The sequence below is a fragment of the Accipiter gentilis genome, chromosome 9, assembly GCF_929443795.1.
Source record: "Accipiter gentilis chromosome 9, bAccGen1.1, whole genome shotgun sequence".
Taxonomy (NCBI): Eukaryota; Metazoa; Chordata; class Aves; order Accipitriformes; family Accipitridae; genus Astur; species Astur gentilis.
Genome location: NC_064888.1, coordinates 35315732 through 35339617, shown reverse-complemented (window position 1 = coordinate 35339617; position 23886 = coordinate 35315732). Strand labels below are relative to the sequence as shown.

General features: G+C 36.2%; 1 protein-coding gene across 4 annotated transcripts in view; it reads right to left on the bottom strand.

Annotated features, from left to right (window-relative positions):
- The window catches only part of ATRNL1 (attractin like 1), a 544479-nt gene that overhangs the window by 411393 nt on the left and 109200 nt on the right, over positions 1-23886 (bottom strand). For all 4 annotated transcript variants that reach the window (XM_049809569.1, XM_049809570.1, XM_049809571.1 and 1 more), the window contains exons 13-16: positions 22466-22584; positions 14330-14462; positions 12827-13008; positions 1408-1621 (exon numbers count right to left, since the gene is read on the bottom strand). In XM_049809569.1, coding sequence (XP_049665526.1) covers positions 1408-1621; positions 12827-13008; positions 14330-14462; positions 22466-22584 — 648 coding nt within the window. The remainder of the gene's footprint in view (positions 1-1407; positions 1622-12826; positions 13009-14329; positions 14463-22465; positions 22585-23886) is intronic.

Genomic DNA, 23886 nt, shown 5'->3' with positions numbered 1-23886 from the left:
ATATGGTAACTCCTGATTGTTGCTTTGATTTCAAATAAAACTGTAAAATGTACAAGAACAAGAGTATAGTAATTCTTAGGTAGGAACACAGAAGTACTATATTTTCCACACAGAAGCGCCATGTGAAACATGAGGATTAAGCCCTCCTAGGTATTGCCATGTTTTTCTGTATTATTGATTCACATTCAATACTACCTGAGTTCTCAAGCCATTCTGCATTGCTAATATAGTAAGCCAAATCACTTAAGCAAGGGTGTTCCTGGATTTGACCTACTATGCATGTATACAAGCTGTGGTTTGCAATTAATAAAAAATACAAAGAAAAATCTAACAAAAATCAGGTGAACTGTAAAAGTACTCTCATACGGCTGAAGTACTTTGACTTCTACAGTCTTAGAAGCACCTCAAGATCACAAAAAAAAAAGCTAAAGCAGGACACCAGGAACAGACACATATAATGTTGATCTAATTGCAAAATATTGCTTCTTAATAATGTCATTTGTGTTCCACCTAGTGTATCATTTACATTTTGAGATGTCTCTTCCATTGTGACTCTATCTTCTACTATGTTGAGAAACATCTGGTAAATATTTAACTATTAACTCAAAATTAAGAACACTATGAAAGATGAAATTTTTAGGAAATACAGATAGCAGTAGCAACAAGTGTACAATATATACTTTAAAATTAACATTACTGTTTGGAATTGCTTATAAGAGAATAAAGAATTGGTAAGATCACATTTTGGTTATGCAGATTAACAACTCTGACAATTTCACAGCAAAACCATCAGACTGATAGGCAGCGTACCCAACACACCAACAATGCAGCTATTTTCCAGTTTTGCACAGACAATGCACAAAATAAATCTGAAGGGCAGATTTAAACTTCATGTGCTCAACTTCACAGCTATGAAGAGAAACATAGGACAATTGAAGCATGAAAATCATGCTATCAAGTAACTTTCCCACAGTAATCTTTACACACAAACCAACCTACAAGATGGAAACAAGAACTTTGGTTTCATCAGTCTTTTAGACCGTTAAAATGTTCACTGATGTTCAGTGAGATTCAGAAAGAAAACATCAGCCTTACTGTACACCTCCACATACACTTTTGTGCTACAATCACTGTTGTCACTGACTACTACTGCTGTAGAGGCAATTTATAAGACTTCTGGTGTAATGCAAACTAAGCCATGTAAACTAATTCACAAATAAATATTTGCTGCTTTAGGAATATTATTTGTTTTCTAGATTAAAGCTCCATATTTTCAAAAAAAAAAAAACAGTAATTTTTTTTAATTGTTTAATCCAAATTGTCCAAAAACTCCTCTTAGCCAAATGAAAGCCCAAACAGATTGCTAATCATGACAGTGACAGTAACTGAGTATAAGAGATTGCTTACCAACAGGTTTTTCACACACAAGACCATCTGCCATTGCAGTGCATGGATTCGCTTTCAGACCTGCCACCTCTGCTCTTTCTAGATATGCACAGAAGCCAGAGTCGTTTGGCTCTCCAGGAAGCCACTGCAGAGTAGTATTTGTAAAAGGAGACATGTCATCCCATCCCCAGTAGGAGATGTTGATCTTGCGTAAACCTACCCAAGGTGAAATTTTCTATGAATCAGAATGAAAGAAATGTGACATAATTAGTTAAATGCTTTTTATCGTTGAAAATGAAAAACATTTCAAAGAATAACTCAACAGCAACAACTTCACATTTTGAGAGAATTCACAATGTTCCTCTCTTGCTTTATCACCTCATCGGTCATTGTCCATATAGGTTTCATCTTAATTGTTCTATCTTACTGACCCCCCCCCCCCCCCCCAAACCAAACAAAAACACCACACCCACTATATGCTTCTGTTCTACTCAACATCTGCGTTTTCTCTATTCAAAGTCAATCCTGATTACTATTATTTGATAAAGAGTCAGACACCAGGCCAAATGGCCATAATGAAATTGTTTTCTTGGGCGGAGGTGGGAGTTGCACTGGCTGCTATACCAATTACTAATTGCTAGGCCAACATGGATAATAAAATACACATAAATCAACAGCAATTCACAGAAATCAAACTTCAGGGGAAAAAAGGATAAATATTCCATCCTCTCAAATCTGTATTGCTGATACTGATCAACATCTTTAGCCAAATCAGAGAGACAGATGAAAGTGGCACATGCACAACTCCAATTCCATTAAATAGACATTGAATACACTTCTATTACTGATTCATAAAGCTATAAAACAAAAAAACAAACTAGTCTAGAAAACACAAAAGCATTAGTGCTCAAAAAATATTTAGGACGTATCAGTAAAATTACATCACACAAATTCGACCCATTTTTATCATTTTATCTTCTGTATACAATTACCAAGAGAAAAAGCCGATTTTGAGGAGGAAAGGCTTTTGCCTGTTCCAGGATAAATCTACATACATTTCTTGCTCCTGTCACTGTAAAAAAATCTCAAGATACTGAAAACAAACACTTTTCCTCATGTAATCTCTGTGCAGGCAGTTTTTCATTAACCTCAGTTTAAACATAAGGAACCGAGATATAGAGAGACTAGAGGCTGTGACAGGTATGTGGTGGTAGGTGAATACCAGAGAGCCCAGCACAGTTATCTGCACCAGGCAAAGGACAGATGTTGTCAGCTCCAAAGCAGAGATGTTGATCTGATTGTGAATTAGGTTCTCAACTGATTAAATTTACAGGCCAAGGTAGGTAAAACACTATAACATACCTAAAGGGAACCTGCCACAATTCAACATCTACGTGGTATTTCACAAGTGAACCAAGTCACTGCCATCATCTCTCAGAGAGATCTTTCATCTTTGATCTCACGTCTTTCTTTGGCCACTCAGGTTTAATCCATGGCTGAAAATCTTTCGGACCTCTTAAAACTACACCTGACCAGAGCATTCCTCTTTTTCCCCTGCCTCATTAGATCAAACTGAAATATGAAGGATTAATAACTTTTCTTCAGAAATACCACTAGTAATTACTTTTTTTAAAAATCAGTAGGTAGATATTAGGTCAGTATTCCTGACCTCCCTAAAATGTACTCCCTATGCTCTCTCCTTCTTCTGTCCTATCAGTTAGGAGCATGATCAAACAAGAATTGCTACAGCATCTGACAGACTTACAGATGCAAGAACAAACTTAAATAAACCAGAAAACAACTAAGAAATGTTCCATTCCTTAAGCAGTGATGTAGTCTGGGAGATTATCAAACACCAACAAGAGCATCCAGCAAAAATGCCACCACCCATTCTTCTGTCTTCTGTATTTACTTCATAACTTCATTGCTACCCCAGGTGACCACATTTCCAGGTGTCTGTGAGAGCTCCCAGGTTCCGAATACTAGAAAGAACATGATGGAAGCTGTAAAAGTGGAACTTGGGCATCTGGAAAATGGTAGATAGTACATCCGTTGTCTTATTTGTTATTTAGTCTCCTAGATTGCTGCATATGTGAGTGGTCCACACGCATCAGAAAACCGTAGATATTTATGCATGACTCTAGACATCTTGTTGTAGAACACTAAGCGTGCACACCAGGCATGTTTAAAAAATGTCAGGGACTTAGGCAGGATAAACTGCCGACAAACACAGGCCTAAAACAACCCTAAATGCCTACTTTGGGGCTGAGGAATTCCAGCCAAGAGAACCTTCAACATATTACTGACTATTTCAATTGCACTGCCAAATAATTTGGCCTCAGCATCAGTATATAGAAAACAGAGAACCTATCCCAGCTATAGTGAAAAGTATGTCAGGCCAATAATGAAAACTGATGGTGAAGCAGTGACATTTGGAGAGAAATTCTTCTATTTGAGTGGGAGAGCGTCTCAGAACCCCTTTAATGATAGCGAAGCCTCAAGGATGATCACAAAAGCCAGAGCACACTTAGGAGATAAAAGCGGCACTCCTGAACTGAAAGACTTCTAGCAAAAGCAACACATATGGTAGTCACCATCATTCTTAATAGCTGTAGTATCTGGACAACTTATAATCATCATGTCAGATATCTCAAATTCCCTATGTACCATCTTTGGCTCTTTGCTAGTGTAACACAACAAAGTACAGACCTGAGCGCTGATTAGCATGCTATCAAATACGCACCGTCAAAGCTACTGCCTTGCAGGCTCACTTATGCTGCTCTGGGCATGTTGTTAGGATGCCAAAAACAGATTATCCAAAACATTTTTTTAATGTCTGATTAAAATATGGTAAATAGCTGAGAAGTAGGCCACCAAAATGCTCCAAGGACATGCCTAAAGCACATATTCAATTATGTGGCATTAACTCCATGATGTGGTGGACTACAGCTGAAGACTGCCGGTGATAGCAGAGATTGTGTGTTGATATTACCAAAGCTTATCAGAAAAAAATGACTGCTGCTGCACTGCATGGAAGCCAACAGAAGAAAACAAGTAGTGAATAGAGAATTCAGGAAGTTCCACTCATGACACCTGCAGCCACCAGTGTGCTGTGACTGTCAAACTAATTTCTTCACAAAAAAAGCATAAATTTAGTCCTTATCTCTCAAACTGATGAAAGGTTCAGTCATAATAGCTGGGAATCTCAAAGTACTTGAAGCAACTGAGGGACTTCAAAGGTGCCGAATGAGGATGCCAGTCCAGTTTCTTCTTCAGGCTTAAGAAATAATGAGAGTTGAACACCCTTCACTTGAACTCTATGGTTGTTACATTTAATGTAAAATGAATGTAGGAAACCGATTCCTTTACTTTGAGGAACTTGCTAAAGATGCTTCTGAAGAGGCTCAGACAGGAAGGAAACCAGACTGCCTGTTCTCTGTACCCAGAACTCACTGATGTAAGATTCGAGTTTCCAGGCCTCTTGAAAAATATTGTTATCAAACCAGGTGGGTGAAAAACACAATACAAATCAAATCTTCACTTCAGAAAAACACTTGCTGACATGAAAACAGTCCCAAACAGGTTTAATTTTTTCTTCTCAAGAGTACCAGCTTCTTTATTAGAAGGTCAGATGATCTTTGCTCAATGTGTGAGTGGGAAGAAAGTTACTCCTCAGAGAGTTCTGAAGACTTATTCCTTCTTTCTCAAGGTCTTGATGAATGTGTACTTTCAAGATGTCCAAAAACCACAACCAAGAAATCTCTCCAGTCCTCACTGTATTTAGCACTTACTAAGTTGTTCAGATTCAGAGTTGAAGAGGAACCTGCAACTCAGTCAGGATCAGTTCCTTTTCTATTTGAGGAAGGAGGAAAAACTCCAACACACGTACACATGGGAACACATACACATGCAAGAGCTTGTCAGTAAACAATGACGTGACCTAGTTCAGGAAATCATTCTTATTCAAGACACCTTTGCCTCAGCACAGCAGGGCCATCCTGCTGCTTCGCTTGTTACTAAGGAGCCAGAAAAGAGGTGAGTGGAAACGTACTGAAACTTTTCCTAAGTGATTTGACTGTGCCTACCTCAGTTCTTCAAGCTGACTATTATTAGTATCTAATGTTTGTCACAGTTTTCCTGGGTGCTTTAAAGTAGTCCACACTTGCTGGAGTTGCCAGTCCACTGGGGACAGAAGTGAATAGGAACTCCAAAACCACGTGGTTCCTACCATTACTAGAATTTTCCTTTAATGCCTAATGCATGAGCATCATGGGTTGCACCGGTAAGGAAGCAACAAGGTTATCTGGAGACCTTCCCTGTCTAAGTCAGCAGGACCCACACCAGCTCTTGCTTCCTAGCAGAAACTGTCTGATTTCAGCAAGGCTAGTATCTTTTGCTAGAATCTAAAGCTTTTATCAGAACTACCTTCTCCTTCATTGCTCTGAAATAGAAAAGGAAGGGAGCATTTGCTCTCTCTAGAGAAGGTGTAAGAATTCCTTAATGGAAAGTACGCTCTGCCACGCTCTAGGTTTCAAGAAAAGACTGGACAATCTAGTCCAGCTTGGGACTATAGCTACCTTCTCTCATTTAGAAGCCAAACAAATGGGACAGCTCCATTTTACAGCTGCTAGTACCTAGAAACTTGGTAAAAATTGTGGTCATTCTGCCCCCTCGTCTCTTGATTAACAAAGCAGTAGCGGGCATGCAGGGTGGAAGCAGACGTTGCTATTCATAAAGATTTCAGTCTCACAGAGAGGTATTGTAAAAGGGATGTCCCTTCAGATGTTACATACACATATGCACAAACATACAGAGACAGACCAGTGAATTTCCAGTGACACAGTGCATACAAAAAGGCCACAAGGAAAATGTATTACTCATGTTCTATTAATATTCTGCTCTACCACTCTTCCATGAATATGGAAAAATAAGACAGGCAATATTTCCTACTTCTTTGTTGACATTATAAGTCCTAAAATTATTTAAATTGAAATCATTTTCTAGCTAGCAGAAATTAATTGTCATGTTTGTTTTAATAAGGTATTTTTTTTTAATCAAGCAAAAGAAAATATCTTAACAGTTGGAAAAATTCAGTAATTAAAATCACAGCACTTCACTTCATATTTTTATACATTAGCTATCAAAATACTTCTTTAGTTGATGTCTTCACTTCCCTTATACTGAAGCCTTATTACCTGCTATTATTACTACTGCTATTAATAAGTAATGGAAAAGCTTCTGTTTTGCATAGACATGAGACTAACCATTGCTTTGAATCATAATCTTAAATTTTAATCTCTTAACCAAGATTCTCAACTGTATCTAGGGAATGATCTTCTATTTATGCCTCTAAATTTAACTTTTAAATGTCATCATCTTTCTAAATAATGATTTATCATTACTTTGGACATCAGTGTTGAACATTTTTGTTCCCATTTAAAATCATTAAGAGCTAAAAGCTACGTTTCATCTACATCATGATACATCCACAAAAAGTCACCAAAACAAATGATAGCTTTTTGACTAAATAATACAGAGAATTATTCTTGATAGGATTTAGGAAGTATTTGATTTACACTATAGATTTCTACTTGAAATGGCAAAGTTCATAAAACTTTGCCTTAATAATTTTTCCTTCATGTGGGAAGAGGAAACGATGGGGAGGAAACAGTGGCTCATAGGAGCAAATATGAATTCCAATCTACTATTTTTCTATTTTTATTCAACATGTATAGGACAGAATTTGCTTAAACATGCTTATAGAATACCACTGCTCATATTCTGGCTGTTCAAATTGAAACAATTTTTTCTGGAATACTATCACTCACCATATTCTGAAAAATTATGTATACATTCAAATATTTCAGTGGAGAGGTTTTTTTAAAAAAAATCAGGCTCCAAGGTATATATATAAAAACTGCCGTTACACACTGTATACAATCCATGTCGAAACAACATCAACAATAACCAAGCTTACTCAATAGCATTCTAGGTAAGTTATCGGCGGGGGGGGGAAATACCCAGAAATGATCAAAGTAAAATTTTACAGTAAAACAAAGCAATGCAATACACAGCAGGTGGCCAAATCCATCTTTGGAAAGCTTGCAATGAGCCTTTACTAACATTGCACTGGAGAATGCAACCAAATATATCTTAGAAACTATTCTGTAGCTTTGTCCCACTACACTATTTAAAATTTAGAACCATTCTCTAGAATATGTTTCTCTTCTCATATATTTCTTTCTAGGCCAGTTTTTAAAGCTCACAGCCCATCCTAGAAGCCATATACTCGTGCTTGAAATGCAGCTAGTCACGGTTTATCTGTTTTTATAGAACAATCTTTTATAACAGTGACAACAAGTTGCCAAAAAGCCTTTTAAGTGAGAAATCAACCTTTATGTTAAGCTAGAAAAAATTTAGGAATTATTAAATTCTGAGACAAATTGCTGGACGGGGCTTTATTTTCATCTGACAGAAGAGCAAAATTGCAAGGGTATGATGCATACCAATAGAACATCATTCTGTACTGACATCTACAGGCCTATTTAACTGAACATAAGGCAAGTTTTTAGCCATCATAGGAATTTATTAACTTCAAAAATGTACTTTTCTCTTATTCTAAATGACCTAATTTTAATTTTCTTTTAATTAGTAATTATGGAACTACGTTAGAAAGGAAAATTGTGTAACCTTAACTAGAGAGCTGATGCTTCATGTTAAATCCACTGTTTACTCAGAAAATTTAAGTCACTCTAAGTTGCTTTGAAATCTACAGTGAATGGGAGCATTTATAGTCATGACACATTTTTCAGGCACTACTGCTGACTCAGCACTAATTTAATGAGGGCTGAATACTTTGCAGATGAGTGAAGTGAGCAAGTCTACCTTTACTGAATAGCCAATTACTTCTGAGGTTCAAAATTCTCCTACATATTTTAATTATGCAAATTGCTAAGGAATTATGTATCTCTTTCAAAAATTTATCCCCACCTGTGTTTAAATTCACTTCATTTTGGATCTTAAATTGTCCTGGAAGTGTACGATATGCGTCTGACTCATTTTCTAATGTGTGAATGACAATATGTTATCACCAAACTTCAACAAACTTTTCAGGAATTGTTTGAACTCCTTGATTTCTAGGAAAATAGTTGCCCTAGGAAGAAACATAGGATTAAACTTTGAAAATACAGTGGCCCCTTAGTGCTCACATTTCCACAACATTCACAGTTTTGAGAAGGGCTTGCAGTTACTTTGCTGCTTCTGCATCATTATGAACAAAAAAACCTGCTTACTGAAAATAAGAGCTATATGAAGAGAAGCCATCCATTCTATTTACTACCTCATTGCTTGGTTTCTATTCTTTAACTATGCATCTATTCTAACTATGCTAGATACCCATACATTTCATATTTTGTAAATATTTACACAGCGAATGACACATTATATGCAGTGGAAGAAAGCTTCATGATTTTTAAGTGTCTCAGTATCTATTAGACACAAATGATGAAATCTAGATATAATTAGTAGTAGGAGTCCTGCATTAGGTCATAAGAACACTTATTTCTCCCACCCTCTTCAAATTTTGCTGTTGTGGCATTGGTTAAAACAACACATAAAATCTGGCAAACTGAAAAGACTACAGCTTCCCCAATTTTCATCTAGAGAGATTATGACTAGTATTGCAGTGGGACTTTGGTTTAGATTGAGCCTCTTGAATCTTCCTCTTTCTAGGGGACAATATTTTTGGAAATTCAGGTTGTCTTCTCAGGCATTCAAAGTGAGTTGAGTTCCCCACTTCCTGAAAGTAGGAAGACAGTTAAACTGGAGGTGAACTAATGGACAGTCAACATAACAACTCTAATATGGAGGCAAAGTGCTGAAATAATTTATTAGAATTCCAAAACCACAATAGTAAAGTGGGACTGCTAGAAACTGTAGTAAAAAGACTAATTCAGAAAAAAAAAGTAGATGTCAGCTTCACTACAACCAAATATATGATAAAACCAGAAAAACATTCAGCCCTCTGAGAATAAATTTCAGCCAACAAGGAATAACATTGCAATGCAAAGCTCACTAATTAACTGCAACCTACACTCAAGTGTAATCTATAAAGGATGCTTAGCCTTGAGAACAGTGGGTTAAAGGAAAAGTTGCAAACAGTTTATATAATGAAAGGCATTGTTTAAAACTGTTCTCATCTTTGTTTATGCTTACTACACCAAAACTAAATCTTCTCAGAATTTACTGCATGCTAACAAGAAAATTATTATTTTTAGTTAAATCCCACAGTTGTGAGCAAACTCCCAAGAGAACTAACTGCATTTTTAAATGAATATACAACATTTGAATATTAGCAGGAACAATTAATTAACCTCATATTGCTGTTTAATCTACTTCGCAGAAAAACTCATATCTTCCCTTTTGTAATACTTTGCTTACTAGGTCAATAAAACAGCATATAAGAAAAAATATCGAGTGTCATTTAGCTTTAGCACAGGAATCTGCAGTCTATCCATTGTGTTTACTTTGGTATTCTCTTAAAGAATTTCATTTATTTTCAAAGAAAAATACAAATTAGACTTTAAATTATTGGTGATAGTTTTAGAATACATCTGCAAATTCAACAGTGTTTTATACTACAAAGGTCTTTGTTTTGTCCCTACCTTTAGTACCAAATGAACCTTATCCTTTAAAAGGAGACAATCTATTGATTTCCAATTTAGTATTGGAATCAAGAGAACTTATTGATACACAACGGGGTCTGGACAGGGTGTGGAGACAATGGCAGCCTCCTCCCTCTGAACCTTTCCAAAGCATCAATGTTTCGTATTATTCTAAACATGATGAAGAAATTGTCCTAAATTTGTTCCAGAACAAGCACTTTGTGTATTAGAAAAACAATCTACAAAGCCCCACATTGTTTCTACGAACAATAAAAAATTCTTAAGTCTTTCCAGGCCGTAGTATTTACTGACACTATTTTTACAGTCTGTAAAATACACAACAGTTACCAAAGTTCTTTTTCTTTTCTCAGTATATCAGGTAGAGAGAAAACCAGATCCATATTCTTATTTCCAAATGTTGCTCTGATACATTTACTAATCCTGAAAGCTTTTGTTTCACATAGGCTAAAGATTTTAAAGCCTTTGATATTAAACACACAAGTCAATCTCCACCATTGATAATACAGATTAAAGGCATAGTATTCACCTTACAGTTGCTCCGACACTACATTTGTGAACTCCACACAACCACCTGTTACAAAACCAAGCCATCTAAAATGAAATCTCACTCCTTAAATCATTATGATTGCTGTTTGAGAGGAAAAGACAGACAAAAGAAAATCAAGAAGTTTCAGAGAGCCTCTGTCACACCTGATAAGACATTTAGGCTGTCTCACAAAGAATAAATGTAACTGGACAGATAAAAAGGAAAAACTTTTTTTTTTCTTCTAAATACCACTGAAAACACCAGGATAAGTCATAGTAGCATTTTTATTAGAGATTCTGATATCTAAATGATTGTTTAAACCAAGATATACTTTTAAAGAGCGTACATTTGTCTACAATTACATAAACTGCATGTGAGGTATCTCAAATTTACATCACCACATTGGCTCAGGACATACTTCATTTAAATAAAGATATGCTCAGCAGGATGTCACCTTGTAGAAGTTCTAAACACTGAAATGTAAGAAAAATCTAGCTTCCTAGCACTAAAAAAAAGCTATTTCTCATCTACACCTCAAGCCAGTCAGGTAATATCAGTCATATCAATACTCTATCACACACTATTAGATTTGAAGGCCTCCTGTGCAGTATTTTAATAGGAACCAGGGCAGGGGGCGGGGAAGAGGCATCAAAATAAATAACTAGAGAAATCACTGCCATTTGTGACTTTTTTATTTTGGTTTCAATTACATTTTCAACATTATCTCATATCAAATAGTAGACAGACAGAATGTGTTTCAAGGCTGCAGTGAGTACAATATCAGGGGAGATGTTCTGACATAGAAGAATTACTTTTCTCTGTCCTCTATTAGCAAATAATAGAAAATACATGTCTTTCTAGTAAAAAAATTTTCCGCTGTCCAGATCCTACATTTATTGGGGAAAAAAACACCAAAAAACTTAAGTACGTAACCTATGTTTGCATCTCCTTCTTGAAATGGAACACTGAAAAGGATAATAAAGAATATTTTGATTCACAGTATACGTCCCTAAACTCTTGCATTCAGATTTAGTATCACACAAAGGCAATCCTTAACTGCCCTTTCCTTTGTATGCATCTCAATTCATCTGCAACCTAACAGCTTTGCAAATCACATACTATCTTGATATAAGCTTTAATTACTGTTCATAATTATCTTTCATTTTCCTGTAACTGTAAAATCCTAAGCTACTTAAAAATTAGGATTTTTATACAAAGAAGTGTTCTACCAACCAAAATACATACTTTAAAATGTCCTTTGCTAAGATGAACTGATTTGCTTGTCATGGAATCTTATTCTGACAAGACATCCCATCTGAGTGTACACTGTTGGGTTTGATGTCTTTTGAGCATACATATATTTCATATACAAGTACCAACAATGTGAGTAGGCTTTCCAACAGTTTAAACACCGCTATCAGCATTTGGACATTTAACTGCTAAAAAAACTGAACCTGACCACCCATGGACAGGTAATTAATCTTCAACTTCCCTTTTCTTGTCCCACAGTTAACAAATTAATATGGATCACTTTAAGGAATATTCTGATGGCAGCTTCCTATATTTGCCAGAGGCATGTAAGAGTTTTCAGCCCTCTCCCTCCCCTACCATTATCATAGAAAGCTAATTAGCTCCCGGTTCATTCCAGTGCTGCTGTGCAGGGAATTTCCACATGCTTCGCATACTAGTACAGCTTCTCTGTGACCCTTTGAGCCCACGTACCAGTTACATAGGGAGCTAGGGTTTTCTGGAGGAGAGAAGTGTACACCTTCAGTACCTCTCTGTTCTCAACTGCTCGCAGCCTAGCTACTCACCACCCAAAACACACTCCTATGAGCAGTTTTATGGATACTGATGTGAAAGTCAGGATTTTTTTCTCTGTTACAGTGAAAAATATTTTGTCTTGTTTTGATTCCTGCTGTCACAGTGTATTGGAAAGGGCTGGGATTTCCCAGATCAGTGTTCCAGCCATTCTCTTGAGTCGCATCTTGAAAGTAAACAGTAACCTGTAAAGTTAAATCTGGTAAGGAAAAACACTTGGGAACTGCTGTGTCGTTAGCTTTAAACATGACATTTCCTTAATGTCCTACACACCACTTACACCAGTCTTTAGCACCACACTACATTTCTTTGAAGGCATAAACTTTCCTCTCTTTGGATGAATCCCTAAAATAGATTTCTCAATGCAAATTTAATTCACATAAGCATCAATTACAGTTACTCGAGTTACCTGAAGTGTATATTTCTGTATTTCATCCAGAACAAACTCCACTTCTTTTGAGGTTGTTAATGAGGCAAGATTCCCACTTAAATTGTAGCAATACAGTTTGGCATTGTCATAGCTTTCACGACTAGAATTTATGCGGAGGCAGGCATCTCCAATATGACTCCATCCTTCCCCACACAGATGTGCTAGTGTAAAAAGCACACAATTAAAGCTGAGTTTAAAAAACTTTTAAAAAAAAACTAAAGAAGTCTGAATTTTATCTTTCTGAGATCATAATTCAAAATACATCCCACACTCAATTTCCCTTTTCTCATCATTTAAATTCTAAATTTTATCATATTGAATAATGTGTTTTTATGAAAAGAAACTTTTAACAACTTATAAAATATTTTATAAGGTATATGCTACATTTCAGCATAATGTTATTGTTATGACACTATTTCTTCCCTGTATTCAGATCTGAGAACAACTGAATAATAAAGATTAGATTATGTACATAATTAATAGTGCTTTAACCAATCACTTCACCTGAAAGTTATATAAATTCCAAAATCTGAAAACAACTGTCCTAAAATTAAGAGATCACAACTTGACTCTATCTTTGCTTTATCATCCTATCTTTGCATTTATATTTGCCTAAATACAAATGCAATCAGAATGATAGGAAATTCAGGTAACATCTGAGAAAATATTTCCTCTGCAACATATTTCAGCATTACTCAGATTCAGATAACTATTAAAAGATAAGTAAGTAATCCAGAGCAACTGTTATAGTTAATCTTTATAAAATTACGCAAATGCAGTTTTAAACTGCACATAATAAATTGATTTATTTAATGAATAAACTCTGAAAAAAACCTGTGTTCATTAACTTCATCTAGACATGAGGATCAAATGGAAAAGGTTCTGATCTCTAACTGCATATATGTAGTTATGAATACTAATTACAGAATAAATATAATTTCAGAATGTTAACAGTCACCTTCTGAGAATATTTTATATTAGCATTTTACTACGCGCTGTTAGGGCACTTTCACAGTATTACCAACTATTGGACAATCAAGAAACTAGATCTTGGGCCCTATCTACACGGGAAAACTGAAATATATTTGAAATATAATTTATAAGCTAAAACCCCAGCTAGCAAAGGTAACAGTGTCAGTGGATATGTAACAGTAAAGGACTCTGTATGGCAATTCAGCTCTGCACTCAGAGATCACCACAGGCTAGAACTCGTCCCTGGCTTGTGCAGAGGTACATGCCACTATGCCTTTGCTAATGTTATTATCTCCCCTAACAGGATTAAAGGTAGGATTGACATACCAATCAGTGGTGCAATTACATCTGTGTTCACCTGCACAGGCGCAGTCAGGCAGGGAGAGTCAGCATGAGTGAAACAAATCCAGGTCTACTCATTGAACAAAGATTCTCCGGCAACAATGGAAGAGATTGACTCGGTCTTGAAATCAACTATAAAAAGCAGCATTGCTGCCCCACAACCCTTACCAGGTAGTGCCTGGCACTCCTGCTGCCGCTGGTCCCACTGGCAGTTCAGATGCAGCGAGCAGCTTTTGCAGCTGGTCAGTTTATTGCAGATCTGTTCATTCCTCACGTGACATTTGGTGTAGTTTTTAACCGACTATAAAAATAGAACAGACAAAACAGGATCTCAAACATATGTCAAACTGTCAAGAAACCAGAAGTCAGAACTGAAATACCCAGCAGGTGGATCCCTCCCAGAAGACCACAGCCACCTAAAAGCTAGGATGAATTTAAGCTCTTTGTCTAGATTCCCTTATCAATTGCGGAGAGTAAAATATGCATCTCTAAAGCACAAATCACCCCACCCGTCCTACACAACTAACTTTGAGTGGGTCAAACCGTACTTTGAATATGTCACTTCCCTGTACCGAGCCCAGGAAGAGCTTAAAGAACTAAACTAAATCTCTGTTTCTTAGATAGTTAAGGGATATGCTCTCACTAAATTATTTCATCCTATGCAGGTTAAAGCAAGCAAAATAATCAAACAGAATATAAAAAACAGCACACGATACAGGTCTAAAATAATTACACATCATTGACTGGAGGTGCAAGAATATGCTCTACTTTGTTTTATCTGGATTAAAAGAAACAAAAACAGGAGCTATAGGACCAGTAGCCACAAAACACAAGAAGGATTTGTCAAAAATTTCAATCATGTTTGGTTTTTTTTTTTTTACAGATTTAACTGCAAAACCGTATGCAACATAGCTAGTATAAAATTTACAGAATCTACAGGAAACCATTTTGTCAAACAGTGACATAAAACCAGGAATAACCTTATTCCCTTGGCACCTTAGTATACAATATAAGGAGAAAACACTGAAGGAATTTTTAGGAATTTTAACTTGGGTTTTTTGCTGGATTTGGTGGGGTGGGTTTTTTTCCTGAAACCTGAGATCTTTCCAACTTAGGCATTTTGAATACAAATCTTTTTTCCCTCTGCATAATACTTTTAATTAAGACATAATATTGATATTTTATTTAATAAACTGCCCCAAATCCTCAGCCAATTCATCAGCTTATCCATAAGGCTGTCCCTACTAACTTAATTTCTAGGTACGAGTTCAAAGTAAGTCCTAATTCAAGACACCTGTATACTCAACAAAATGACAGAATAGTTGAGGTTGGAAGGGACGTCTGGAGGTCATCTTGTCCAACCCTAACTACTCTTGTCTCTCTCTAACAAGAAAAGATTAATTTATGCATAATAGCAAAAATGGATTGCACTTAGCAAATATATGGTTTACATGACAATTTTGATTGCTTTCTTTTCCAATAGTCTCCTGGAGTAGGATAAAGAACATCTAAAGGGGCAATATGACAATAAACTACACAGTTGTTGGTATTGGAATGATGATGATGATAGGGCATCAGCCTACTGCAGTCAGGAGGAAAGACAACCAGCCTCCTTTTATTATTATTTTTTTAAAGTCCTGAAATAATGCAATTGTTAAAATGAATTTTCAATCTCACACAGGACCAGCTTCATTCCTGCTGAAGAACACTGCTGTTTAGGGATTTGTTTGTTGCCTTTATTGGATCAGATGCCCATCAGGGAGCTTATTATAAAAGGTACTCACTATTTTTTCTGGTCTATAAGAAAGGCTACTGTGAAGCAAAAAGAAGCAGAGAAGCAGTTCTAGGAGAAGGCATCAACACCACAGTATGCAACAGAGCCAAAGGCAATGCCATAAAGTAATAGAAGGTCTATCTAGGCCAATAAATGCGTAGAACAGTAAAGCACAAAAAACCTCTGGTATAAACCCACATTTAGTTTCACTCAGTCATGAAGCATAATCACAAAACCGCCTGAGAGATGCTTTAAAGTGAATTTTAGAGCACAAGTAACCACCATCTGCTCATTTACAACACCTCGACTAATACTCACTTCATGATGACATAGTCAAAGCCCTTAAGCATTCAGCTTGTTTTTGAAAATTATATACGTTAGTGACATTACATACAGATTACAATTTTCCAACTAAACCAAGGTATTTGTTCTATTACTTTCTACTCATGAAGCTTGTTGTGTGCTGGTTATTTAATGTTTAAAATAAAATTCAAAGTACTAGTGACTATTCTGTAATAATGTTCTCTGTTGTATTCCCTTATTCCCAGCACTTATTTCCCTTAAATCCAATTTAAACATTGCTTGCCTGAAAATTTCATTAGTTCAATGTAGATGTGAATCCAATAGGTAATTCATATTAACACAATATTAAGGTTATAACTTAACCTACCAAACCCAATGAAATTCAGAAATATGACAGCTCATCTGTTACTGAAGTTCTATATTGCTGTAGGATATTTATAATGTTTACACACCAAAGTGTGAGTAAATCATGTTATGTATAAAGCTTCCCACTTATGTCTGATTTACTTAGATTTTTTCAGTACTCATCTTGATATGGTGGTATATAGACAGACTTATGAACGGCAGTGATTTTCTGAATATCCACTCTAGAATGAAAATATCACAGTAGTTTATCTTAGAATTTCAGAAGTTGCTATTATATAATGTACCTCTCCTCCTCTTCCTGGATTTTGCAGGTTAACAGTATAATCTTGTCTAGTTTGCCTAGTCTAACTGTAAATATTAATCTAATAGATTTGCTATTATTTCTCTGAAGCTACTCCCAAATCTTACTATTGGGTACTCCTTAGTCCTAAATTTTCTTTATTTCCTCCAAGATAAATTTGATTCTATTCATAATTCCTTCTACTACTTTATATATTTCCCCTTGACTATTCTTTGAATTTCTCAGATGTAGGCAGATTGCTATTATTTTTTATTATTATTATCATTATTGGTATTAGTGCAGCATCCAAGGACTCCCATCATGAAAGAGCATGTTAACTTTCTGGAAGCAGTGCAAGCATTACTGAAAGACAATGATTCTTGTGTTTAAGGCACTGTGGAAAAATATTTAACAATGTAGGACAATGGTTCTCTTTGAAGCGTCCTCTAGTATCCTATATCCCTCAACAAGATGCTCTTTATCATACCCTTCACGTGTTCTACAACATTTAGTTTATGTTGCCACACAGATATAAAATACTTTTAAATCACATACCAATTTGGGCTGTATTTATGTTACTTGCATCAACTGGGGCTTTATTGTATTGCATGCATGGAGACTGACACACAAGAAATTCAGAGCCAGCTACTGGCGATAGAGGTGTGGTTGGTCACAGTTACAGAAGGAACACGTCCGCTTTGTTGCTTTTGAAAGCAATGAGGCTTTCAAAAATGCAATACAGACTGGATGCAGGAATACTTCAGCTGTGCCATCACAGTCTCTCCAGACAAGAAAATCCCATGCATTCCACTTGAAAAGATACATCAGAGACCATACCCTGACCAAAAAAGTACTACATGCATGTGCTATTGTGTGGTGTTCTTGATCCCCGCCGATTAAGCGTTCTCAATTTTCAAGTAAAGTTTAGTATTATATTACTGCTGCAGTTCAAGCCTTCAAAATACTTTCCTTAAATAATATGGGAGTAAGTTACTATATTTGCAAACTTCTAGTGTGGGCAGTTAACATTTCTATAAACTGAAGGATAATAGGCCAACATTGTAGACAACCAGTGGAGCATATTATTGCAGCTACCCTATCTGCAGTGATTACTTCAGCTTTTACTGTAGAGGAGTAAGATAACAGAAGGGGAGAAGGAAGCCATTTCTTGTTAATTCCTGAAGCGTACCTTTCAGGACTGCTCTTTGGATCTGAAGCAGAGTTTGGTGTGGAGCCAGGAAATGGGAAGAGTTACTCTAATGGTATAAAGAATCAAAGCCAATTTGTTTTGATAACTAGAGCTAGCATTTTTCCATTGTTTCCCAAAGAACAGGTGAGGGAGGAGACAAAGTGGATTGGAGGGGGAAAAAAAGGAAGAAAAAAAAAAAGTAAGAAAAGACAGAGAAGGGAAAGCCTTCAAAATTCTTTCACATATAAATATCAAAAAGAAGCCAACATATCGTCTAGTAACAACCTACATGTGCACATAAATATTTTTACATTTTTCAGCCTATAAGTCTATCAGCACTTGAGTCAGTCACAAATATAAGTGGCATAGCACATGTCCAAACTCAGCTCACCCTCCTCTTTCTCAAGCACATTTCTTAAAGAAGGCTGGCAAGCCAGAGGCATTCCAGTACTTTCAGAGCTTCAATGCAATCACACTTTTTGAATGTGCCTACATGTGCCTGCAAGAATAAAACAGCTTTATGGCCATAATTTGAACTTGATACATTGCTGTCCTTAAAAATGTTTACTCTCTTAATATATTAAGGCACTCTGCCACTTTATCAACCAATATTTTGCTCCATTTCTAAAGAGAAAAAAAAAAATTGATAAAGTGAATTTTTTTACTCAAAAATTCAGGTGCTATCCGGTCTTCCTCAATAAAGGAAACCTGCCTTTTGTTGCAACTGGTCAGCCCTCTTCAGTCATTTACCACTTTATCTATCAGAAGGTAGAAAAAGATTTTGCTTTCATGGGATGGCTCCAACTGAGAGGCAGACCAATTCTTTGCTTACTCTTCCATGCTACTACCTCAAGAACAGTGACACCTTGTAAAGGTGCAGTAATTTAAAATTAAATTCATATCTCCCCCCAATTTTTTTTTTTTAACTGGAAGGTAAAATTGTAAAATTAAGAGCTTTTCCTGAGAACATTTCCATTAAAAATATAAATGTAGTCAATTTTCTGAACAACACAATCAGCAAGGGAGTATCATTCTCACAGGATGCAAGAAAAAGCTTTTTATATGCAGATGTACAAAGTGAATACAGTTTCATAAACATATTAAAGAGATCCAGATCTGGTGGGTTTCCTCAATTAAGAAATAGGAAAAATCCATCAGAATCAGCGAGGACCAAGAAGATGCGTAGGATATTATATAGTACAAATGACAGTGTCAAAGTGCAAGATCAATGTAATAGACTTAAGGGCAGTGAACTGTTAGTAAAAGTCAACACAATCTACTCCACAAAAATCAGATATATACCACAAGAAAGACACAGAATTTTTTTTTTAAAAGCAAAGAAGGAGGAAGATGTAAGACAGAGAAGCTAAGGAAAAAAGGCAGATATGAGCATGACAAAGTGGTTTCTCCCAATTTTAGAAGAGTGATATGTAGCGCTTATAGGGAGATGTATGCAACACTATTAGGATTTGCAAGTGAATCAAAATATTCCTGTTTAAGTTTCCATCTTTGATGCAGGCATCCAATGAATGGGAGAAAAAGAATAGGTCCATCAATGACATCGTGTCTTCTTTGTGACAAAATCTTATACAATATTCTATGAAATAGCTTGAAAGAGGAAGTTATGCAGATATTAGTATGTCATGTTGCATGAAGTCTGTACTTGGCATAAGACAGTATTAATGACAGTATTATAGTTCCTTTTGCCCCTGTGGCAAACCAGTATCTGTATTTGCATATTTTGGAAAAAAAGGTAGAATAGGTGATCTTCCCATTTTTAGCATCCATGAATCTGAAACATAAAAATTAACTAATTTTTTTTTTTTTTTTATATGAGCACTATATTTTATTATGGAATAAATTCAGTGTATCATGTAAAACCACTGTAAGCAATCCGGGGAATTTCAATGGTGTAATTTCTCAAGGCAACCTTCAAAATCCTTATTATAACAGACAAAATCGCTAATAGATACAGTTAATGGTAGAAAACAGACAAAAAGGCACTACTGCTAGCATGCTGTTCAATCCACTCACTAGCCAAATATCAGTGCTGTCTTGAACAACTCCACATATTTTAAGTAAACTGTTTCCCAGTTGGGCAAGACAGGATAAGCACTCACCCCTCAACATTTGCATCAGATATGATGGGGTCAGCTAAAACCATAGTCTGCAGAAGTATCCCGCTTATGTGAGTTTTTATGGGAGAAAAACCAGCTTGGTAGTGCTGAGCCAGAGCTCCAGAACGACCTGGCATTGCAAGCCCCTGTTGCAATTACATCAGATATGAGCATGATATATACCTTGATGATCCACGAGTCTGCACAGGAGTAGAATATAGTGTCCTGTTAATGTGCTGACCCACATCAGATGGCGAGCATAGGCAGGTATATGTGTATCATCAGTGCATTAGTACTACTTATGAAGTCCATCTGTCCAAACAGAGTTATTTCAGGGAAATTTCCATATTTTACAGCCCTTCCAATCAGCAGAACAGTCACTGCTTTGCAAATATCCATGACCATGAGGCCAATGCCAAACTAATTGCCAACATATCTTTAGTATGCTGGCCAGTCTCCATGAAGCGAAAGCAACAGATTCTAAAACATTACTGTCTCATCTGTATGTTCTATGAACTAAGTCATAAATCAAGGCCTTTGTACAGCTGCAAAAATGGGGCTTTCTCCTTGTGATGTTTCCGAGTCTGCACCTTGCTATCCCATATTACCATCACAGTACTGTCACAACATTTTCATTTTGTGGGCCTAGTCCAGAAGTAGCAGTCTATGAAAATGGAAAATCAGCCCGATCCATCTCGTTTCTCCACATGGTGCCATTCTGTTGATGCTATTTTGGTGGGTTTATGTTGATAGCTGCAAAATTCTGCTTCCATCATCTCCCAGCCAATACACTAATTTTGCAATAGCCACCTTCAACTTATGATAGTAACTCTTCTCAGAAATTATTTCGATGAATTTTCACTAGCCCATTCTTTAGTAACTTCACTAATAGCCTTTGCTATCCGCTTCAATCCCTCAGTAAAAGACAGGAAATGATATAGAGAAGACTGGTGCATCGGTTGCTAATTAAGCTGACAATCTTGATTATGAAAGGTTCTCAAAGAAGGATACTGAACTGAGAAGTTTGTGCTAAAATACCCAGTGCTCCACATTTATTAGGGATGAAGATGGTCTGCTCCTTAGCAACTGCTCCTTGCTTAGGAGTTGAAAACCACAGTTAGAAAATTGGCACCTAATATAGTACAATGTGCTAGGAAAATAAGAGCCCTTGAAGATCACAAAGGAAACTAACCATTAGTGCCTGGAATGTGAAATCCCTCTGACAGACTTAGCACATGACTGCTGATGAATTTGTGTCTGTGTTGCTTTTATTAGTAGTGACTAGCTACGAATGCCAGTGATTAGACCTGGCTGTGCTCACTCTGAATGGGCAAGATTTGAGTCGGAGACAATCCAACTCACACCTTAATTTGTCTGTCTAGAGAATAAGATTGATTTGCATCAGGTTCAAACCAGAGAGCAGGCTAGTTTTACTAATGGAAGTGTATAAAGAAAGGATTTTGAACTCAAGTACAGCCAGGTGTCTGGAGCTAGCTGAAAAAAATATAAGGAGGTAAATTTTATAAAGCTAAAATACTATTATAAGCTTGTCAAAAATCAAATGAACAAGCAAGAGATGCAGCAGCTGGTGGACAACAACAAAGTATAAAACATGGCACTAAGCAATATAAAAAGATAGAAAAATATAAACTTGTATGAATCTGTATGTTCTTATTGCTTGTATTTACAAAGATCAGAACAATCTTACTGAATCATAAACCAGTTAATCTCATGGTGACAGAGGCTCATATTCCTTTAATTAAATGACAAGTAACTGCATGACTTAAAGAAAAACATTTCTATGATGAGCAATTATCAGAATACCAAGACTAATGAGATTGACCTGGTCCTGTTTGAAGGGGGGGGGGGGGGGGGGGGGGGAATCAAGCAGCCACCCTTCATGGGTTTCCACAGTTTCTGCCTGCATACTGTACACTGCATATGCACAAAATCCAAATCGATAATGACTCTGGGACATTCCAAATGTCATTAATTAGGAGACAACAGTATTTGTCCTGAGAGATATATACAGTGGGCTAACACAATCCTAAAGAATACATTATTTTTTTTTCCCCTGGAATATATATCTTTGCTGCAGTCCAACTCTGCCCTTTGCAATATTTTTACTGCAAAAGCTAGGCAAACATATTTATGTCTGTGTTCAAAACAAGCCACTATTAGTCTACTCTACCCTTTCATTTGCTGCAATAAGCCTCAGCTTTAGCCAGAAAAGAAACAGTGTTAATAACATGGTCATAGATTTGCAAAGACTCACCATGCTACAGTTACTATTTGCTGAAATGCACTTCTTGTCATCACACCACTGGCACCCGTTTGTATTGGCAGTACAGCTCGCACAGTCCGCGTATCGGTAACATCTGTCATCTGCAGCAGCTGTAATACAAATGAAAGTCAAAAAGAAACATCGAACAGGAGAATAACACCACATTTCAAACACTTGCTTAGAGCATTTTCTGTTACATCCTTCATTTCAACTGCAGCCATTCATAAAGGTTTAAATTACGGTAGAAAATTAATTCTATTCATTTAATAAGATTTGCTCCTTTAAAAATTCCTTTAGTAACAACTGTATTTGAAGCTTCATAAGTCTCATATCAACTAAAGGAATATTCACTGATTTGCAGCATACAAGCTCTCTTAGCACAGTACATAAAATAACAGTATCAGAAAGTTTCTTAAACTACTCATTCTTCACTCTAACACAGAAGAAAGATTTTCTTCAGATGCAGGTTTCTTGCTATGCAAGAAGGCAATGATAAAAGTAGTAAATAAAAACAAAAATCTAAGATTGATATTAGCAACACACAAACATTCTAAGTCTTTATAAATTAATTTATAAACCCAATAATGATTGTTAAGTGATAGTTCTGCCCTTTCTCTACAAAAAATATTTGAGGCAGAGTTCATGTTAAATCTTTAATACAAGCCTTTGGGACTTGGACTAAAATTTATGTTATTTAAAACAGTTTGGGACACAAATTATTACTTCTGTTTAAAGGAGGCAAAAATTTGAAAAATCACCATGACCCAAAATAGGAGAATTCCTAACATCTCCTACACTGATTACCGTGTTTAACTCCTATGGGGTTTGGCTTCTTTCATCTCAGCATCATGCAAGTTTAAAAGTTTCTCTTGCCAGGGAAGCCTTGCTATTCAAGAATTGAAAATCCACTAAAATTTCTGCTTATCCTTTAATATTGACTGTCAGTGGTTCCTCAGATGATACTCTCAACCGGGTAACAATTGAGACAAGTGGTGTAAAAGAATATATGAAAAAATGACTTTTGGCAGAATATTGCCACCCCAAACCGGAAGGATTTGACAGCAGTGAAGCAGTGCTGTCCACACAACTTCTTCAGGACTGGAATTCTACACACCTCATCTCTTGCAAGTTTAGTTGTAGTTCATTCCCACTGCAGCAGCTGTACTTTAGAAACTGCTCTAACTTTTATCCTTCAGCCTGTCTGTGGTTTGTTTTGTTTGGTTTTTTTAAACACCTGATGATATGATCAACTTTTTATAAGATCAACTTTCATCTGTATTACTTTTGAGTTTAGTGTCTAGAGATTTTTCTTTATATAAAGAGCTGAAACTTTCTAGATTCTAGATCTCTAAGTGTTATGAAACCCTGCAAAAGCAGTTCTGCAGAAAGCTTTACCTAGGTAACCTTTTTGT